Below are 17394 nucleotides of genomic sequence, written 5' to 3'. Positions count from 1 at the left end.
GAGTGCAAATGAGGTAAGATAAGGCAATGAATAGGCCATGGTGGCGAAGTAATTACAATATAGCAATTAAACACTGGAATGGTAGATGTGCAGAAGATGAATGTGCAAGTAGAGATACTGGGGTGCAAAGGAGCAAGATAAATAAATACAGTATGGGGATGAGGTAGGTAGATAGATGGGCTGTTTACAGGTGCAGTGAAGAAGAAGCTTATCTCATGTTGTGAACCCTGCTGCCTCAGTAACAGTTTATACATTCCCTTTTAGATAACATTTGAATTCATCCTTTGTTGTTTGGAAAGTATAGTGACCGTTATTGCTTCAATTTATTTATCAAACAAATGGGGGTTTGGAAAAGTAGGTACTTTTTGCAAAACAATCCCCTCTGGTGGATGGAAAGTGTCATAACTTATTTTTTTATACTTGATATTTAGCTTGATACTTCAGACAAGGAAATATTATGAATAGTTAATTAAAATGAAAAAATACCTTTATGAATTATGAAACCTTTGTGCTTTTTGTTCAATACATAAATGCTTAAAAAAAAAACACAACATGTCACGTTAGCTACTAAATAAATGCAAAAACAACTACAACAACGCCATTCCTTACCCAATAGGCTGTACAGGTGTAATGAACGAGGGTAAAAATGACCATAACAAGCGTTCTAATCACCTGTCAACACACACTGAACAGGTGGAATGAACGTGTGTAAAAATGACCATAACAAGTGTTGAAATCACCTGTAAACACACACTGAACAGGTGAAAAAAATCACGTACAGTAAATTACATTTGATACTTGAAAAAAAAACAAGTGAAAAATTATAATTACAAGACGTGTTCCGGGTGAGACGATTTGAACCTCTTGGCCTTCCATACGTCATGCTCGCTTATAAAGATCAGATAACTCTTAACACGTGCTTTCATATCTGGCTGGCTCAGTTCCATAATGAGTACGATATTACACTGTGTTCGGATTGAAGTGACTTGTTAATAAGCAAAACTGACACAGTTTCTTTCTGCACCCTTCCATCAATAGCTGGGGACTCGTAAAATGCGGTTGAAAGGCATATTTTTACTCCTGTCTTTAGGAGCGTTCACAGCTTATTATGTTTACCAGCCCATTCCAGACGAGATAGAGGAGAGATGGAAACTCATGTTGACCGACTGCTTCTTCAGAAGTCTCAGCCACCTGGTAAAATGTACTTTGAATTGATTAACAATGACCTATTATATTCGTTTTTGATTCAGAAAATATATGAGGCTGATTTATTCTGTTGATGTGTTTTTAATATTGTGATTTTACTATCAAAGAGGAATCATACTCAAAGTTACGCTTCTCCGATGTGCGTGGGAGTCATGCGTAAAACACATTTATATAAATCAACAATGTTTTTATGATGTTTGACTGGAAGGAAATTATTGGCCAGTCCTTTGGCACGGTACACAGCCTAGTTAGTAGCGTAGTAAATGGATTCCGCTGAGGTTGTTGGGTACATGCAGACATGCTGAATGACAGTCACACCAGATTATATTAGACGGTAATCCAGGTATTGTAGTCCTGCTCACCTGTTCTAATTATAGACCCTAATAAAGAAAATCGATGCTTTATGAACGGAGGAACACCAGATTAGACGACTGTTTATATCCCAGCATGACACTAGAGATGTTTATCGATTATAGATCATATATATTTACACATTTTTCAAAGTATTTATTTCAAATTATAACATATATTATACAGAGAAAAGTGGTTAAATTAGACTGAATTCCCCCCTGACTAGATTATTTCTTATTCTTCTTAGTATTCTTATTATTATTATTATTATTATTATTATTTGGAGAAAAAAAGAATCAATATCCTCATTGAACTGGGTCCAGATAAAAATGTTGTCCAGAAGAATCAACTGAAATATTCTCTCCAAATTAACATACAGTATAAATCGGTTATTAAGCAGACAGTCTTTCACTCTGTCCCGGGTTGAGTGAAACAAATGCATTTTGATTATGAGGGTCAAGGGGTGAACTTCTCCTGGTATTCAGTCAGCGATTTTATATAACATTTTTACAATTGCATTATCCATGCTCATGCTTGTCTCTGTCCAAGAGCAAGGAAGGAGCCTTTACTGACATGTTGCATGGCACGCATAGTCTTTAAATAACAACAGGACTGTAGATCCCCTCTGGTAGACGGCCTCTACTGTAGATCCCCTCTGGTAGACGGCCTCTACTGTAGATCCCCTCTGGTAGACGGCCTCTACTGTAGATCCCCTCTGAAGCTCACATGACTCAGGGGAAAGCCCTTTACTCCCCTACTTGTTCCTCTCTTGTTTTATTGCAGTTAATGAACATCTGATTCCCTCAGATTTGAAACTAAGATTTATTTTATTTATTTATATTTATCCATATATCTTTCTCTCTTTCCTTCTCTTCTGTCTCTTTCCTTCTCTTCTGTCTCTTTCCTTCTCTTCTGTCTCTTTCCTTCTCTCTTCTGTCTCTTTCCTTCTCTCTTCTGTCTCTTTCCTTCTCTCTTCTGTCTCTTTCCTTCTCTCTTCTGTCTCTTTCCTTCTCTCTTCTGTCTCTTTCCTTCTCTTCTGTCTCTTTCCTTCTCTTCTGTCTCTTTCCTTCTCTCTCTGTCTCTTTCCTTCTCTCTTCTGTCTCTTTCCTTCTCTTCTGTCTCTTTCCTTCTCTTCTGTCTCTTCTCTTCTGTCTCTTCCCTTCTCTCTTCTGTCTCTTCTCTTCTCTCTTCCCTTCTCTCTTCCCGTCTCTCTTCCCTTCCCGTCTCTCTTCCCTTCCCGTCTCTCTTCCCTTCCCGTCTCTCTTCCCTTCCCGTCTCTCTTCCCTTCCCGTCTCTCTTCCCTTCCCGTCTCTCTTCCCTTCCCGTCTCTCTTCCCTTCCCGTCTCTCTTCCCTTCCCCGTCTCTCTTCCCTTCCCCGTCTCTCTTCCCTTCCCCGTCTCTCTTCCCTTCCCCGTCTCTCTTCCCTTCCCGTCTCTCTTCCCTTCCCGTCTCTCTTCCCTTCCCGTCTCTCTCCCTTCCCCGTCTCTTCCCTTCCCGTCTCTCTTCCCTTCCCGTCTCTTTCCCTTCCCGTCTCTTCCCTTCCCCGTCTCTCTTCCCTTCCCGTCTCTTCCCTTCCCCGTCTCTTCCCTTCCCCGTCTCTTCCCTTCCCCGTCTCTTCCCTTCCCCTCTCTTCCCTTCCCCGTCTCTTCCCTTCCCCGTCTCTTTCCCTTCCCCGTCTCTTCCCTTCTCCGTCTCTTCCCTTCCCCGTCTCTTCCCTTCTCTCTTCTGTCTCTTCCCTTCCCTGTCTCTTCCCTTCTCTTCCCTTCTCTCTTCTGTCTCTTCCCTTCTCTCCCCACCCACCTCTTTCTCTCTGCTTCTCTGCTTTTCATCTCTCTCTTCCCTTCTATCCCTGCCTCTCTCTCTCTCTCTCTCTCTCTCTCTATTTCTCTGCTCCAACATTCCTCTTCATCTCTCTCTCTTTAGGCAGACTTCAGTGAGCTGCTGGGGTTGAAGGACTACATGGGGGTGATGATGTTCATCACGTTCGCTGAGCGGGTGGTGCCCGTGTCAGACCAAGGTGTGCACGTTACAGAGGAGCTGTTTGATGGGGTGGAGGTGGTGGTGTACCAGCCCAAACTGCAGGGCGGTGACACTGAGCTGAGGAGAGCAGTCATATACCTGCACGGAGGAGGATGGTGCCTGGGCAGCGCTAGTGAGTAGCGCATTTACATGTTTATTTGTGATCACAGGTTGTGTCGATCAAGGGAGGAAATTAAAGGTGCATTGAATGGCAAAAGGATGTTGGAATCCAACCAGCATAATGTAATGTCAGAGAGGTTCAGTGGGCTGAATGTCGGCACTGGGAATCGAGCCAAGAAAGAACCAGAGGCCCCAGCGATATGGGGGAGGGGAATGGGCAGGGTATATGCCAATGTAATACTCTAGTATTTACGATAGTCCAAAAAGGTAGTGTTTTTACGGACTGTGATGTTTTTGCGGATATTACTGTAGTATTTACTATAGTATTCTACTGTATACTACAATATTCTATAGTAAGTACTAGACATGATTGAGCGATACAACAATGTGTAGTAGAGGTCGACCGATTATGATTTTTCAACGCCGATACCGATTATTGGAGGACCAAAAAAGCTGATACCGATTAATCAGCTGAATTATTATCTAATTTTTTAAATATTTGTAATAATGACAATTACAACAATACTGAATGAACAATGAACACTTATATTTTAACTTAATATAATACATAAATAAAATCTATTTAGTCTCGAATAAATAATAAAACATGTTCAATTTGGTTTAAATAATGCAAAAACAAAGTGTTGGAGAAGAAAGTAAAAGTGAAATATGTGCCATGTAAGAAAGCTAACGTTTAAGTTCCTTGCTCAGAACATGAGAACATATGAAAGCTGGTGGTTCAATATTCCCAGTTAAGAAGTTTTAGGTTGTAGTTATTATAGGAATTATGACGCATCGACTATTTCTCTCTCTACCATTTGTATTTCATATACAGTTGATGTCAGAAGTTTACATGCACCTTAGCCAAATACATTTAAACTCAGTTTTTCACCATTTCTGACATTTAATCCTGGTAAAAATTCCCTGTTTTAGGTCAGTTAGGATCACCACTTTATTTTAAGAATGTGACATGTCAGAATAATAGTAGAGAGAATGATTTATTTCAGCTTTTATTTATTTCATCACATTCCCAGTGGGTCAGAAGTTTACATACTCTCAATTAGTATTTGGTAGCATTGCCTTTTAAATTGTTTAACTTGGGTCAAACGTTTTGGGTAGCCTTCCGCAAGCTTCCAACAATAAGTTGGGTGAATTTTGGCCCATTCCTCCTGACAGAGCTGGTATAACTGAGTCAGGTTTGTAGGCCTCCTTGCTCGCCCATGCTTTTTCAGTTCTGCCCACAAAATTTCTATAGGATTGAGGTCGGGGCTTTGTGATGGCCACTCCAATACCTTGACTTTGTTGTCCTTAAGCCATTTTGCCACAACTTTGGAAGTATGCTTGCGGTCATTGTCCATTTGGAAGACCCATTTGCGACCGAGCTTTAACTTCCTGACTGATGTGTTGATGTTGCTTCAATATATCCACATCATTTTCATTCCTCATGATGCCATCTATTTTGTGATGTGCACCAGTCCCTCCTGCAGCAAAGCACCCCTACAACATGATGCTGCCACCCCCGTGCTTCACGGTTGGGATGGTGTTCTTCGGCTTGCAAGCCTCCCCCTTTTTTCCTCCAAACATAACAATGGTCATTATGGCCAAACAGTTCTATTTTTGTTTCATCAGACCAGAGGACAATTCTCCAAAAAGTACCATCTTTGTCCCCATGTGCAGTTGCAAACCGTAGTCTGGCTTTTTAATGGCGGTTTTTGAGCAGTGGCATCTTCCTTGCTGAACGGCCTTTCAGGTTATGTCGATATAGGACTAGTTTTACTGTGGATATAGATACTTTTGTACCTGTTTCCTCCAGCATCTTCACAAGGTCCATTGCTGCTGTTCTGGGATTGATTTGCACTTTTCACACCAAAGTACGTTCATCTCTAGGAGACAGAACGCTTCTCCTTCCTGAGCTGTATGACGGCTATGTGGTCCCATGGTGTTTATACTTGCGTACTATTGTTTGTACAGATGAACGTGGTACCTTCAGGCATTTGGAAATTGCTCCCAAGGATGAACCAAACTTGTGGAGGTCTACACTTTTTTTTCTGAGGTCTTGGCTGATTTCTTTTGATTTTCCCATGATGTCAAGCAAAGAGGGACTGAGTTTGAAGGTAGGCCTTGAAATACATCCACAAGTACACCTTCAATTGACGTCAATCAGCCTATCAGAAGCTTCTAAAGCCATGACATCATTTTCTGGAATTTTCCAAGCTGTTTAAAGGCACAGTCAACTTAGTGTATTTAAACTTCTGACCCACTGGAATTGTGATACAGTGAGTTATCTGTGAAATAATCTGTCTATAAACAATTGTTGGAAAAATTACTTGTCATGCACAAAGTAGATGTCCTAACCGTCTTGCCAAAACTATAGTTTGTTAACAAGAAATTTGTGGAGTGGTTGAAAAACCAAGTTTTAATAACTCCAACCTAAGTGTATGTAAACTTCCGACTTCAACTGTACCTTTGACTGTTGGATGTTCTAATAGGCACTTTAGTATTGCCAGCCTAATCTCAGGAGTTGATAGGCTTGAAGTCATGAACAGCTCTGTGAATCAAGCATTGCTAAGAGCTGCTGGCAAACGCAGTAAAGTTTGAATGAATGCTTACGAGCCTGCTGCTGCCTACCACCACTCAGTCAGACTGCTCTATCAAATCATAGAGTTCATTATAAAATAATAAACACAGAAATACCAGCTTTTGGTCATTAAAATGGTCAAATCTGGAAACGATCATTTCAAAAACAAAACGTTTATTCTTTCAGTGAAATACGGAAACGTTTCGTATTTTATGGAACGGATGGCATCCATAAGTCTAAATATTGCTGTTACATTGCACAACTTTCAAAATTATATAAAATTCTGGAAAATTAGTTTGCAACGAGCCAGGCGGCCCAAACTGTTGCAAATACCCTGACTCTGCCAGCAATGAACTCAAGATAAGTGACACAATTTCCCTAGTTAATATTACCTGCTAACATACATTTATTATAACAAAATATGCAGGTTTAAAAAAATATACTTGTGTGTTGATTTTAAGAAAGGCATTGACGTTTATGGTTAGGTACAGTCGTGCAACGATTGTGCTTTTTTTCACGAATGTGCTTTTGTTAAATCATCCCCCAGTTTAGGGAAGTAGGCTGTGATTCAATGAGAAATTAACAGGCACCGCATTGATTATATGCAAGGCAGGACAAGCTAGTTAACTGAGTAATATCATCAAGCATGTGTAGTTAACTAGTGATTATGTAAAGATGGATTGTTTTTATAAGATAAGTTTAATGCCAGTGTAACCAATGTGAAATGGCTAGCTAGTTAGCTGTGGTGCGCGCTAATAGCGTTTCAATCGGTGACGTCACTCGCTCTGAGACCTTGAAGTAGTTGTTCCCCGCGGCTTTTGTGGAGCGATGGGTAACGATGCTTCGAGGGTGGATGTTGTCGATGTGTGCAGAGGGTCCCTGGTTCGAGCCCAGGTAGGGGCGAGGAGAGAGATAGAAGCTATACTGTTACGCTAGCTAGAAACTTATCTTGGCTCCTTGCTGCACTCGCGTAACAGGTGGTCAGCCTGCCACGCAGTCTACTCATGGAATGCAATGTAATCGGCGTCCAAAAATGCTGATTACCAATTTTGTTATGAAAACTTGAAATCGGCCCTAATTAATCGGCCATGCCGGTCAAACTGTAGTATGTAGTATAGTATTCTACAGTTTACTATAGAATTAATTCACATTCTGTTCACCCTCCATGTCTCCTGAGAAACATTAGCTCTGTTTAAGCTGTCCAGCACAGAGACCGTGGTAACCCCCCGGTAACCAAAGGCAATCATTTTGACAAGTGTCATGTTGTGCCTGGAATCTGCTGTGTGTGTGTTACTTTCCAGGACTACAGGAGTATTGAGAATGAGATGCTCAACATACTATTGAGTACTTTGCAGCTGTTGATGCTCTAATATAATATTAGATCTAGTCTCTGATGGCTCTCTGCTCTCCTCTCTGTGTGCAGGAATGGGACCATACGACCTCCTGGCTAGGCAGATGGTCATGGATCTTAACTCTGTGGTCGTGTCTGTAGAGTGAGTATATCTTGTATCTGACATACAGCTGGTGTTATGTTAAATAGCTTATCTAACAGGCTGCTGTGAAAGCTCAGATAGGCCGAAGATAAACATCTGCTTGTTTATGTTTGGTGAAATATTGAAAAGGCAGCTCGTTTGATTTTGGAAGACATAAATACACACACACACACACTCTCTCTACCTTTCACCATCTCTCTCTCCCTTTCTCTCTCTTTCATGCCCTCTCTCGCGCTCTGCTCTCTCGCGCTCTGCTCTCTCGCGCTCTGCTCTCTCGCGCTCTGCTCTCTCGCGCTCTGCTCTCTCACGCTCTGCTCTCTCACGCTCTGCTCGCTCCCTCCTCGCTCTCGCGGGCCCTCCTCGCTCTCGCGGGCCCTCCTCGCTCTCGCGGGCCCTCCTCGCCGCTCTCGCGGGCCCTCCTCGCCGCTCTCGCGGGCCCTCCTCGCCGCTCTCGCGGGCCCCCCCTCCTCGCTCTCGCGGGCCCCCCCTCCTCGCTCTCGCGGGCCCCCCTCCTCGCTCTCGCGGGCCCCCCCTCCTCTCTCTCGCCGGGCCCCCCCTCCGCCAGTGAGAGCGAGAAGAGGGCTGACCCTCTTCTCGCTCGCGCGCCCTCTTCTCGCTCGCGCGCCCTCTTCTCGCTCGCGCGCCCTCTTCTCGCTCGCGCGCCCTCTTCTCTCTCGCGCTCCTCTCGCTCTCTGCTCTCGCCCCTCTCCGCTCGCCCGTCTGCGCTCGCCCCCCCCCCTCTCTCGCTCTGCGCTCGCCCCCACCTCTCGCTCGCCCTGCGCTCGCCCCTCTCGCTCGCTCGCCCTTCTCGCTCTCTCACGTGTTGCCAGTACTGGTAATAAGCAGCTGGGTGAGAGAGTGAATTGGCTCTTCCTTAATCACAGCATTAGATTCCTTCCCGCTAAATTCCTGTGGGTGTGTACAGTAGTACTAAGGGTGAGTGAGAGCGAGAGAGTGTGGGTGTGCAGACTGCCAGCCAAATTCCTGTCAACAACATTCCAATGCTAAAATGTTTTATTCTCCAAACTGCTTCATGTGTTCATGGGCTGAATTATATGACTTTATTATACAGTGTCATTATATGACTTGTCTTATCTCCAAACCATCTAATAAAAAGCAATGCTCTTGAATCAGCTAGCCTTTGGTCCTATACAGTATATAGATTATACAGGATGAGGAGGTTGGTCTAATGTCCATTGCTCGTGTTTCTTTGCCCAAGCAAGTCTCTTCTTCTTATTGGTACTTCTGTAGTGGTTTCTTTGCAGCAATTCAACCAGGATGGCCTGATTCACACAGTCTCTTCTGAACAGTTGATGTTGATGTGTCTGTTACTTTAACTCTGAAGCATTTATAGTGAGGGAAAAAAGTATTTGATCCCCTGCTGATTTTGTCTGTTTGCCCACTGACAAAGAAATGATCAGTCTATAATTTTAATGGTAGGTTTATTTGAACAGTGAGAGACAGAATAACAACAAAAATCCAGAAAAACGCATGTCAGAAATGTTATAAAATGATTTGCATTTTAATGAGGGAAATAAGTATTTGACCCCTCTGCAAAACATGACTTAGTACATGGCGGCAAAACCCTTGTTGGCAATCAGAGGTCAGCTGTTTCTTGTAGTTGGCCACCAGGTTTACGCACATCTCAGGAGGGATTTTGTCCCACTCCTCTTTGCAGATCTTCTCCAAGTCATTAAGGTTTCGAGGCTGACGTTTGGCAACTCGAACCTTCAGCTCCCTCCACAGATTTTCTATGGGATTAAGGTCTGGAGACTGGCTAGGCCACTCCAGCATCTTAACCTCTTGGGGCTAGGTGGGACGCTAGCGTGCCACCTGTGGTGCACTCCATCAACAGCAGGTGCATTTCAAGAGCGGCAAATTTGAATCCAAATAAATGTCAAAATTCAAATTTTTCAAAAATACAACTATGTTACACCATTTGAAAGATAAACATCTCCTTAACCTCTTGGGGCTAGGTGGGACGCTAGCGTGCCACCTGTGGTGCACTCCATCAACAGCAGGTGCATTTCAAGAGCGGCAAATTTGAATCCAAATAAATGTCAAAATTCAAATTTTTCAAAAATACAACTATGTTACACCATTTGAAAGATAAACATCTCCTTAATCTAACCACGTTTTACGATTTCAAAAAGGTTTTACGGCGAAAGCATAAATTTAGAGTATGTTAGGACAGTACATTTACAAGAGTTGTGTGTAATGTTTTGTCAAGTCAAAGACAGGGTCACCAAAACCATAAAACCAGCTAAAATGATACACTAACCTTTTACAATCTCCATCAGATGACACTCCTAGGACATTATGTTAGACAATGCATGCATTTTTAGTTCTATCAAGTTCATATTTATATACAAAAACAGCGTTTTACTATGGCATTGATGTTGAGGAAATCGTTTCCCTCCAATAACCGGCAGTCAAGTCAGCGTCACAAATTAAATAATTAAAATTAGAAAACATTGGTAAAATATTATATTGTCATTTAAAGAATTATAGATTTACATCTTTTGAACGCAATCAACTTGCCAGATTTAAAAATAACCTTACTGGGAAATCACACTTTGCAATAATCTGAGCACTGTGCCCAGAAAAATACGCGTTGCGATACAGACTAGACGTCATGTTGGGGAGATCTAAAATCGAAAATACTATGTAAATAATCCATTACCTTTGATTCTCTTCATCAGATGTCACTTCCAGGTATCACAGGTCCATAACGAATGTAGTTTTGTTCAAAAAAGCTCATCATTTATGTCCAAAAATCTCCGTCTCGTTAGCACATGATGTAAGCCAGCCGGACTTCTCGTCATGAACGAGGGGAAAAAATATATTTCCGTTCGTTCAAACATGTCAAACGTTGTATAGCATAAATCATTAGGGCCTTTTTTAACCAGAACATGAATAATATTCAAGGTGGACGAATGCATAGCCTTTTATAACGTATTGGAACGAGGGTACCCAACATGAAGTAGCGCGCCAGGTGTCTAATGGGACATCACCGTTCCATGGCTCTTGTTCGGTCAGATCTCCCTCCAGAAGACTCAAAACACTTTGTAAAGGCTGGTGACATCTAGTGGAAGCAATAGGAAGTGCCAAAATATTCCTAAACCCCTGTGTTTTTCAATGGGATAGGTTTAAAGTCAATACAACACATCAGGTATCCACTTCCTGTCAGAAAATGTCTCAGGGTTTTGCCTGCCAAATGAGTTCTGTTATACTCACAGACACCATTCAAACAGTTTTGGAAACTTTAGAGTGTTTTCTATCCATATATAATAAGTATATGCATATTCTAGTTACTGGGTAGGATTAGTAACCAGATTAAATCGGGTACATTTTTTTTATCCAGACGTGCAAATGCTGCCCCCTAGACCCAACAGGTTAATGTGCTTCTTCTTGAGCCACTCCTTTGTTGCCTTGGCCGTGTGTTTTGGGTCATTGTCATGCTGGAATACCCATCCACGACCCATTTTCAATGCCCTGGCTGAGGGAAGGAGGTTCTCACCCAAGATTTGATGGTACATGGCCCCGTCCATTGTCCCTTTGATGCGGTGAAGTTGTCCTGTCCCCTTAGCAGAAAAACACCCCCAAAGCATAATGTTTCCACCTCCATGTTTGATGGTGGGGATGCTGTTCTTGGGGTCATAGGCAGCATTCCTCCTCCTCCAAACACGGCGAGTTGAGTTGTTAAAGAGCTCCATTTTGGTCTTATCTGACCACAACACTTTCACCCAGTTGTCCTCTGAATCATTCAGATGTTCATTGGCAAACTTCAGACGGGCATGTATATGTGCTTTCTTGAGCAGGGGGACCTTGCGGGCGCTGCAGGATTTCAGTCCTTCATGGCGTAGTGTGTTACCAATTGTTTTCTTGGTGACTATGGTCCCAGCTGCCTTGAGATCATTGACAAGATCCTCCCGTGTAGTTCTGGGCTGATTCCTCACCATTCTCATGATCATTGCATCTCCATGAGGTGAGATCTTGCATGGAGCCCCAGGCCGAGGGAGATTGACAGTTCTTTTGTGTTTCTTCCATTTGCGAATAATCGCACCAACTGTCACCTTTTCACCAAGCTGCTTGGCGATGGTCTTGTAGCCCATTCCAGCCTTGTGTAGGTCTACAATCTTGTCCCTGACATCCTTGGAGAGCTCTTTGGTCTTGGCCATGGTGGAGAGTTTGGAATCTGATTGATTGCTTCTGTGGACAGGTGTCTTTTATACAGGTAACAAGATGAGATTAGGAGCACTCCCTTTAAGAGTGTGCTCCTAATCTCAGCTCGTTACCTGTATAAAAGACACCTGGGAGCCAGAAATCTTTCTCATTTGAGAGGGGGTCAAATACTTATTTCCCTCATTAAAATGCAAATCAATTTATAACATTTCTGACATGCGTTTTTCTGGATATTTGTGTTGTTATTCTGTCTCTCACTGTTCAAATAAACCTACCATTAAAATTATAGACTGATCATTTCTTTGTCACTGGGCAAACGTACAAAATCAGCAGGGGATCAAATACTTTTTTCCCTCACTGTATTTGGGCTGCAATTTCTGAGGCTGGTAACTCTCTTAATGAACTTATCCTCTGCAGCAGAGGTAACTCTGGGTCTTCCATTCCTGTGGCGGTCCTCATGAGAGCCAGTTTCATCATAGCGCTTGATGGTTTTTGTGACTGCACTTGAAGAAACGTTCAAATTTTCCAAATTGTCTTCCTGTCTTTAAAGTAATGGATGGTCATTTCTCTGCTTATTTGAGCTGTTCTTGCCATAATAAAGACTTGGTCTTTTACCAAATAGGGCTATCTTCTGTATACCACCCCTACGTTGTCACAACACAGCTGATTGGCTCAAACACATTAAGAAGGAAATAAATTCCACAAATGAACTTTTAACAAGGCACGCTTGTTAATTGAAATGCATTCCAGGTGACTACCTCATGAATCTGGTTGAGAGAATTCCAAGAGTGTGCAAAGCTGTCTTCAAGGCAAAGGGTGGCTACTTTGAAGAATCTCAAATATAAAATATATTTGTTTAACACTTTTTTGGTTACTGCATGATTCCATATGTGTTATTTCATAGTTTTGATGTCTTCACTATTATTCTACAATGTAGAAAATAGTAGAAATAAACCCCTGAATGAGTAATCAAATCAAATTTATTTTTATATAGCCCTTCGTACATCAGCTGATATTCTCAAAGTGCTGTACAGAAACCCAGCCTAAAACCCCAAACAGCAAGCAAAGCATGTGAAAGAAGCACGGTGGCTAGGAAAAACTCCCTAGGAAAAACTCCCTAGAAAGGCCAAAAACCTAGGAAGAAACCTAGAGAGGAACCAGGCTATGAGGGGTGGCCAGTCCTCTTCTGGCTGTGCAGGGTGGATATTAAAACAGAACATGGTCAAAATGTTAAAATGTTAAAATGTTCATAAATGACCAGCATGGTCAAATAATAATAATCATAGTAGTTGTCGAGGGTGCAACAAGCACGTCCGGTGAACAGGTCAGGGTTCCATAGCCGCAGGCAGAACAGTTGAAACTGGAGCAGCAGCACGGCCAGGTGGACTGGGGACAGCAAGGAGTCATCATACCAGGTAGTCCTGAGGCATGGTCCTAGGGCTCAGGTCCTCCGAGAGAAAGACAGAAAGAGAGAAAGAGAATTAGAGAGAGCATATTTAAATACACACAGGACACCGGATAAGACAAGAGAAATACTCCAGATGTAACAGACTGACCCTAGCCCCCGACACATAAACTACTGCAGCATAAATACTGGAGGCTGAGACAGGAGGGATCAGAAGACACTGTGGCCCCATCCGATGATACCCCGGACAGGGCCAAACAGGCAGGATATAACCCCACCCACTTTGCCAAAGCACAGCCCCCACACCACTAGAGGGATGTCTCCAACCACCAACTTACCGTCCTAAGACAAGGCCGAGTATAGCCCACAACGATCTCCGCCATGGCACAACCCAAGGGGGGGCGCCAACCCAGACAGGAAGACCACGTCAGTGACTCAACCCACTCAAGTGACGCACCCCTCCCATGGACGGCATGGAAGAACACCAGTAGGCCAGTGACTCAGCCTCTGTAAAAGGGTTAGAGGCAGAGAATCCCAGTGGAAAGAGGGGAACCGGCAAGGCAGAGACAGCAAGGGCGGTTCGTTGCTCCAGCCTTTCCGTTCACCTTCACACTCCTGGGCCAGACTATACTTAATCATAGGACCTACTGAAGAGATAAGTCTTCAGTAAAGACTTAAAGGTTGAGACTGAGTCTGCGTCTCTCACATTGGTAGGCAGACCATTCCATAAAAATGGAGCTCTATAGGAGAAAGGTGTTATAGGTGTTGTAAAACTTTTGACCTGGTACACGAATATGTTTCTCAGGTGAGATGACCTGAATTCTATCTAACCCCTCCCCTGTTTCTGCCCAGGTACCGCCTGGCCCCCGAGCACCATTTCCCTGTCCCCTATGAAGATGTGTACCGGGTGGTGAAGCACTTCCTCCAGAGGGTGGTCCTGGCACAGTACTCTGTAGACCCATTACGCATCGCAGTATCTGGGGACAGCGCCGGGGGAAACCTGGCTGCAGCCGTGTCCCAGCAGGTTAGCTGTGTGTGTGTGTGTGTGTGTGTGTGTGTTAAAAGCAGTATTATCTATCCACTGTTTTGATCTATATTTAGCTGCGGTTAGGTGGAGCCATCCAAGGCTGCAGTGCAGTACAGTACAGACCACTAGTTCTAATGCTCCTGTGTGTGTGTGTCTCCAGTTGCAGCATGATCCAGAACAGCAGCAGCAGCTGAAGGTCCAGGCCCTGCTCTACCCTGTGCTGCAGGCTCTGGACCTCAATACCCCGTCCTACCAGCAGAACCAGAACATGCCTATCCTGCCCCGCACCCTAATGGTGCGCTTCTGGAGCGAGTACTTCACCAGCGACAAGACCTTCTTCAGAGCCATGATGACCAACACTCACAACAGCCCAGAGTCCGCTGCTCTGCTCAAATTCGTCAACTGGAGTGCCTTCCTGCCAGAGTCCTACCGGGGGAAGTACAACTACAGCGCTCCGGTCGTGGCGTTGGCGGCTGGAGGGGCGGGGTCGGACGGGCCATCGCGCTCCATCGCTGACCCCCGGGCCTCGCCCCTGCTGGTCCCGGATGCCGTTTTACGCTCGCTACCTAAGGCCTACATTCTGACGTGTGAGTACGACGTGCTGCGGGACGACGGGGTGATGTATGCCACGCGCCTGCGTCGCGCCGGCGTCGAGGTGACTCACGAACACTACGCCGGAGGTTTCCACGGCGCCCTCATGTTCACCGTGTGGCCAACCGACTTCCTGATTGGACGCACGATGACGGAAAACTTCATCAGATGGCTGCAGCATAACTTGTAGACAACAGAAGAAAAGTTATGGTCTTTCAATGTTCATTCCTGTTTCCCATAGCAACCCAGCACCCTGTTATGTGCTACTGTACTTTCATTTTTGTCTCTGTTGGTTTTTACTCATCTTTTGTTTTATTTTTAAAACTAAAGCACTGTCTGTTTGTAATTAAAAAGGGCACCTACTAAGGATTTTTTTGCACTCTGATACTACATCCCCACAACAATACCAGATGCCAGTCAAAAACTGGTTAGCCTGGATTTTCTAATCACCAAGGAAACCAATAAGGCGGAACATGAGGCAGACCAACTGATGCCAGATACAAGACATTTGATGAAGCCAAGTGGTGTACATTTCATTTTGGACATGTCCATCTGGTTCTGCAGCTGAATCGTAGACACTATAATAGCCCGAGTGTTTTATTAGCAGATTATTATTTTTTTTGGTAGCACCCCTAAGGTCACAGGGAGAAAGACGAGGACAAATAGTAGTTTGGTGTCATCTTTCAGAATTGAGTGAGTATGGATATATATTGTTTGTTTGTGGACCAGTCGAGAGTGTTGAGGACCAGTCTAGATTACTAGGGAGGAACATTGTTGTCTTCTTGAGTTGTTCTCATCCACTAAAGGCCTGTTAGGCTCAGTGATCATGTGAGGTGTACTGAGCCTGTTCACTTCTCTTCCCACCGTTCTCTCTCTCTCTCTGTCTGTCTGCCTCTGTCTCAATCTGCCTGCCCTGTGACATGGAAGGACCAACACGAGGGGAAAAGGGGAAGGACAAGGGGTTAAGTAAACTCTCTACAGCATGTCAGGCTTGAAGTATTTGTAGTCTGAGCATGTAGCTGTTATTGAGGTTGAACAGAGCTGCAGTCAATTGAATGCAGTTGAAAGTAGTAGCTTAGAGCTGCAGAGCTAATGGTCTCCCTATTGGTTCTCCAGCTGACACTCCTCCTGTAACAGAATAATCTTGTTGGGGAAACAAAGCTGTGTTCTTTATCATGGGATTAATCAGACTTGATGACTTGCACACATAATATAGACATCTTATCTGAGATACTATTTTATTTTGCTTCAGTATTCACCCTACAAATCCTTGTAAATATCATGACTGTCATGTGTTGTGTTTTTTCATGTGAAATACGGAGAATTGAACACATGCATAATAAAATGATCTCACCTGATGGTCTGCTTCCCATTCTATCTCCATAGACAAACATTGGCAGTAAAATGGCCTGTACTGAAGAGCTCAGTGACTTTCAATATGGCACCTTTTTGAATGAGTTAACCCAAAACAAACTAGTTGTTTGTGTGTAAGAGACAGTGAGAGCTATGGCTAGATAGAGAACTTCCTGTAGGATCAGTTATGGGGAGAGAGAGAAGGGGGCAGCGTGAGAGAGCGAGAGAAGGGGTCAGAGAGAAGGGGGGGCAGAGAGAGAGGGGGGCAGAGCGAGAGAGAGGGGGGGGCAGAGCAAGAGAGAGAGGGGGGCAGAGCGAGAGAGAGAGGGGGGCAGAGCGAGAGAGAGGGGGGGGCAGAGCAAGAGAGAGAGGGGCAGAGCAAGAGAGAGAGAGGGGCAGAGCAAGAGAGAGAGAGGGGGGCAGAGCAAGAGAGAGAGAGAAGGGGGCAGAGCGAGAGAGGGGGCAGAGCGAGAGAGAAGGGGGGCCGAGAGAGAGAGAAGGGGGCAGAGCGAGAGAGAAGGGGGCAGAGCGAGAGAGAAGGGGGCAGAGCGAGAGAGGGGGCAGAGCGAGAGAGAAGGGGGCAGAGCGAGAGAGAAGGGGGCAGAGCGAGAGAGGGGGCAGAGAGAGAGAAGGGGGCAGAGCGAGAGAGAAGGGGGCAGAGCGAGAGAGGAGGCAGAGATGGAGAAGGGTACAGAGCGAGAGAGGAGGCAGAGATGGAGAAGGGCAGAGCGAGAGAGAGAAGGGGGCCGAGAGAGAGAGAAGGGGGCAGAGCAAGAGAGAAGGGGGCAGAGCGAGAGAGGGGGCAGAGAGAGAGAAGGGGGCAGAGCGAGAGAGAAGGGGGCAGAGCGAGAGAGGAGGGGGCAGAGCGAGAGAGGAGGCAGAGATGGAGAAGGGCAGAGCGAGAGAGAGAAGGGGGCCGAGAGAGAGAGAAGGGGGCAGAGCAAGAGAAGGGGGCAGAGAGAGAGAGAGAGAAGGGGGCAGAGCAAGAGAGAGAGAGAGAAGGGGGCAGAGCAAGAGAGAGAGAGAGAGAAGGGAGCAGAGCGAGAGAGAGAGAATGGGGCAGAGC

The 17394-nt window shown here is 44.7% G+C and overlaps 1 protein-coding gene across 2 annotated transcripts; it reads left to right on the top strand.

Annotated features, from left to right (window-relative positions):
• Positions 1 to 888: 888 nt before the first annotated feature.
• aadac (arylacetamide deacetylase) lies at positions 889 to 16333 on the top strand. 2 transcript variants are annotated; one of them, XM_045724846.1, is made up of 5 exons: positions 889 to 1194; positions 3481 to 3709; positions 7698 to 7767; positions 14210 to 14381; positions 14545 to 16333. In XM_045724846.1, exons 1-5 carry the CDS (start codon positions 1054 to 1056, stop codon positions 15163 to 15165), a joined length of 1233 nt encoding a protein of 410 aa, XP_045580802.1. In that variant the 5' UTR covers positions 889 to 1053; the 3' UTR covers positions 15166 to 16333. The 2 variants fall into 2 exon arrangements, with proteins under 2 accessions (XP_045580802.1, XP_045580803.1); XM_045724847.1 differs by having other exon boundaries at positions 889 to 1201.
• The last annotated feature ends 1061 nt before the right edge of the window (positions 16334 to 17394 follow it).

Source organism: Salmo salar, chromosome ssa09, assembly GCF_905237065.1.
Source record: "Salmo salar chromosome ssa09, Ssal_v3.1, whole genome shotgun sequence".
NCBI lineage: Eukaryota > Metazoa > Chordata > Actinopteri > Salmoniformes > Salmonidae > Salmo > Salmo salar.
Note: the sequence above shows the minus strand (reverse complement) of the source record. Positions and strands in the feature narration are given on the sequence as shown.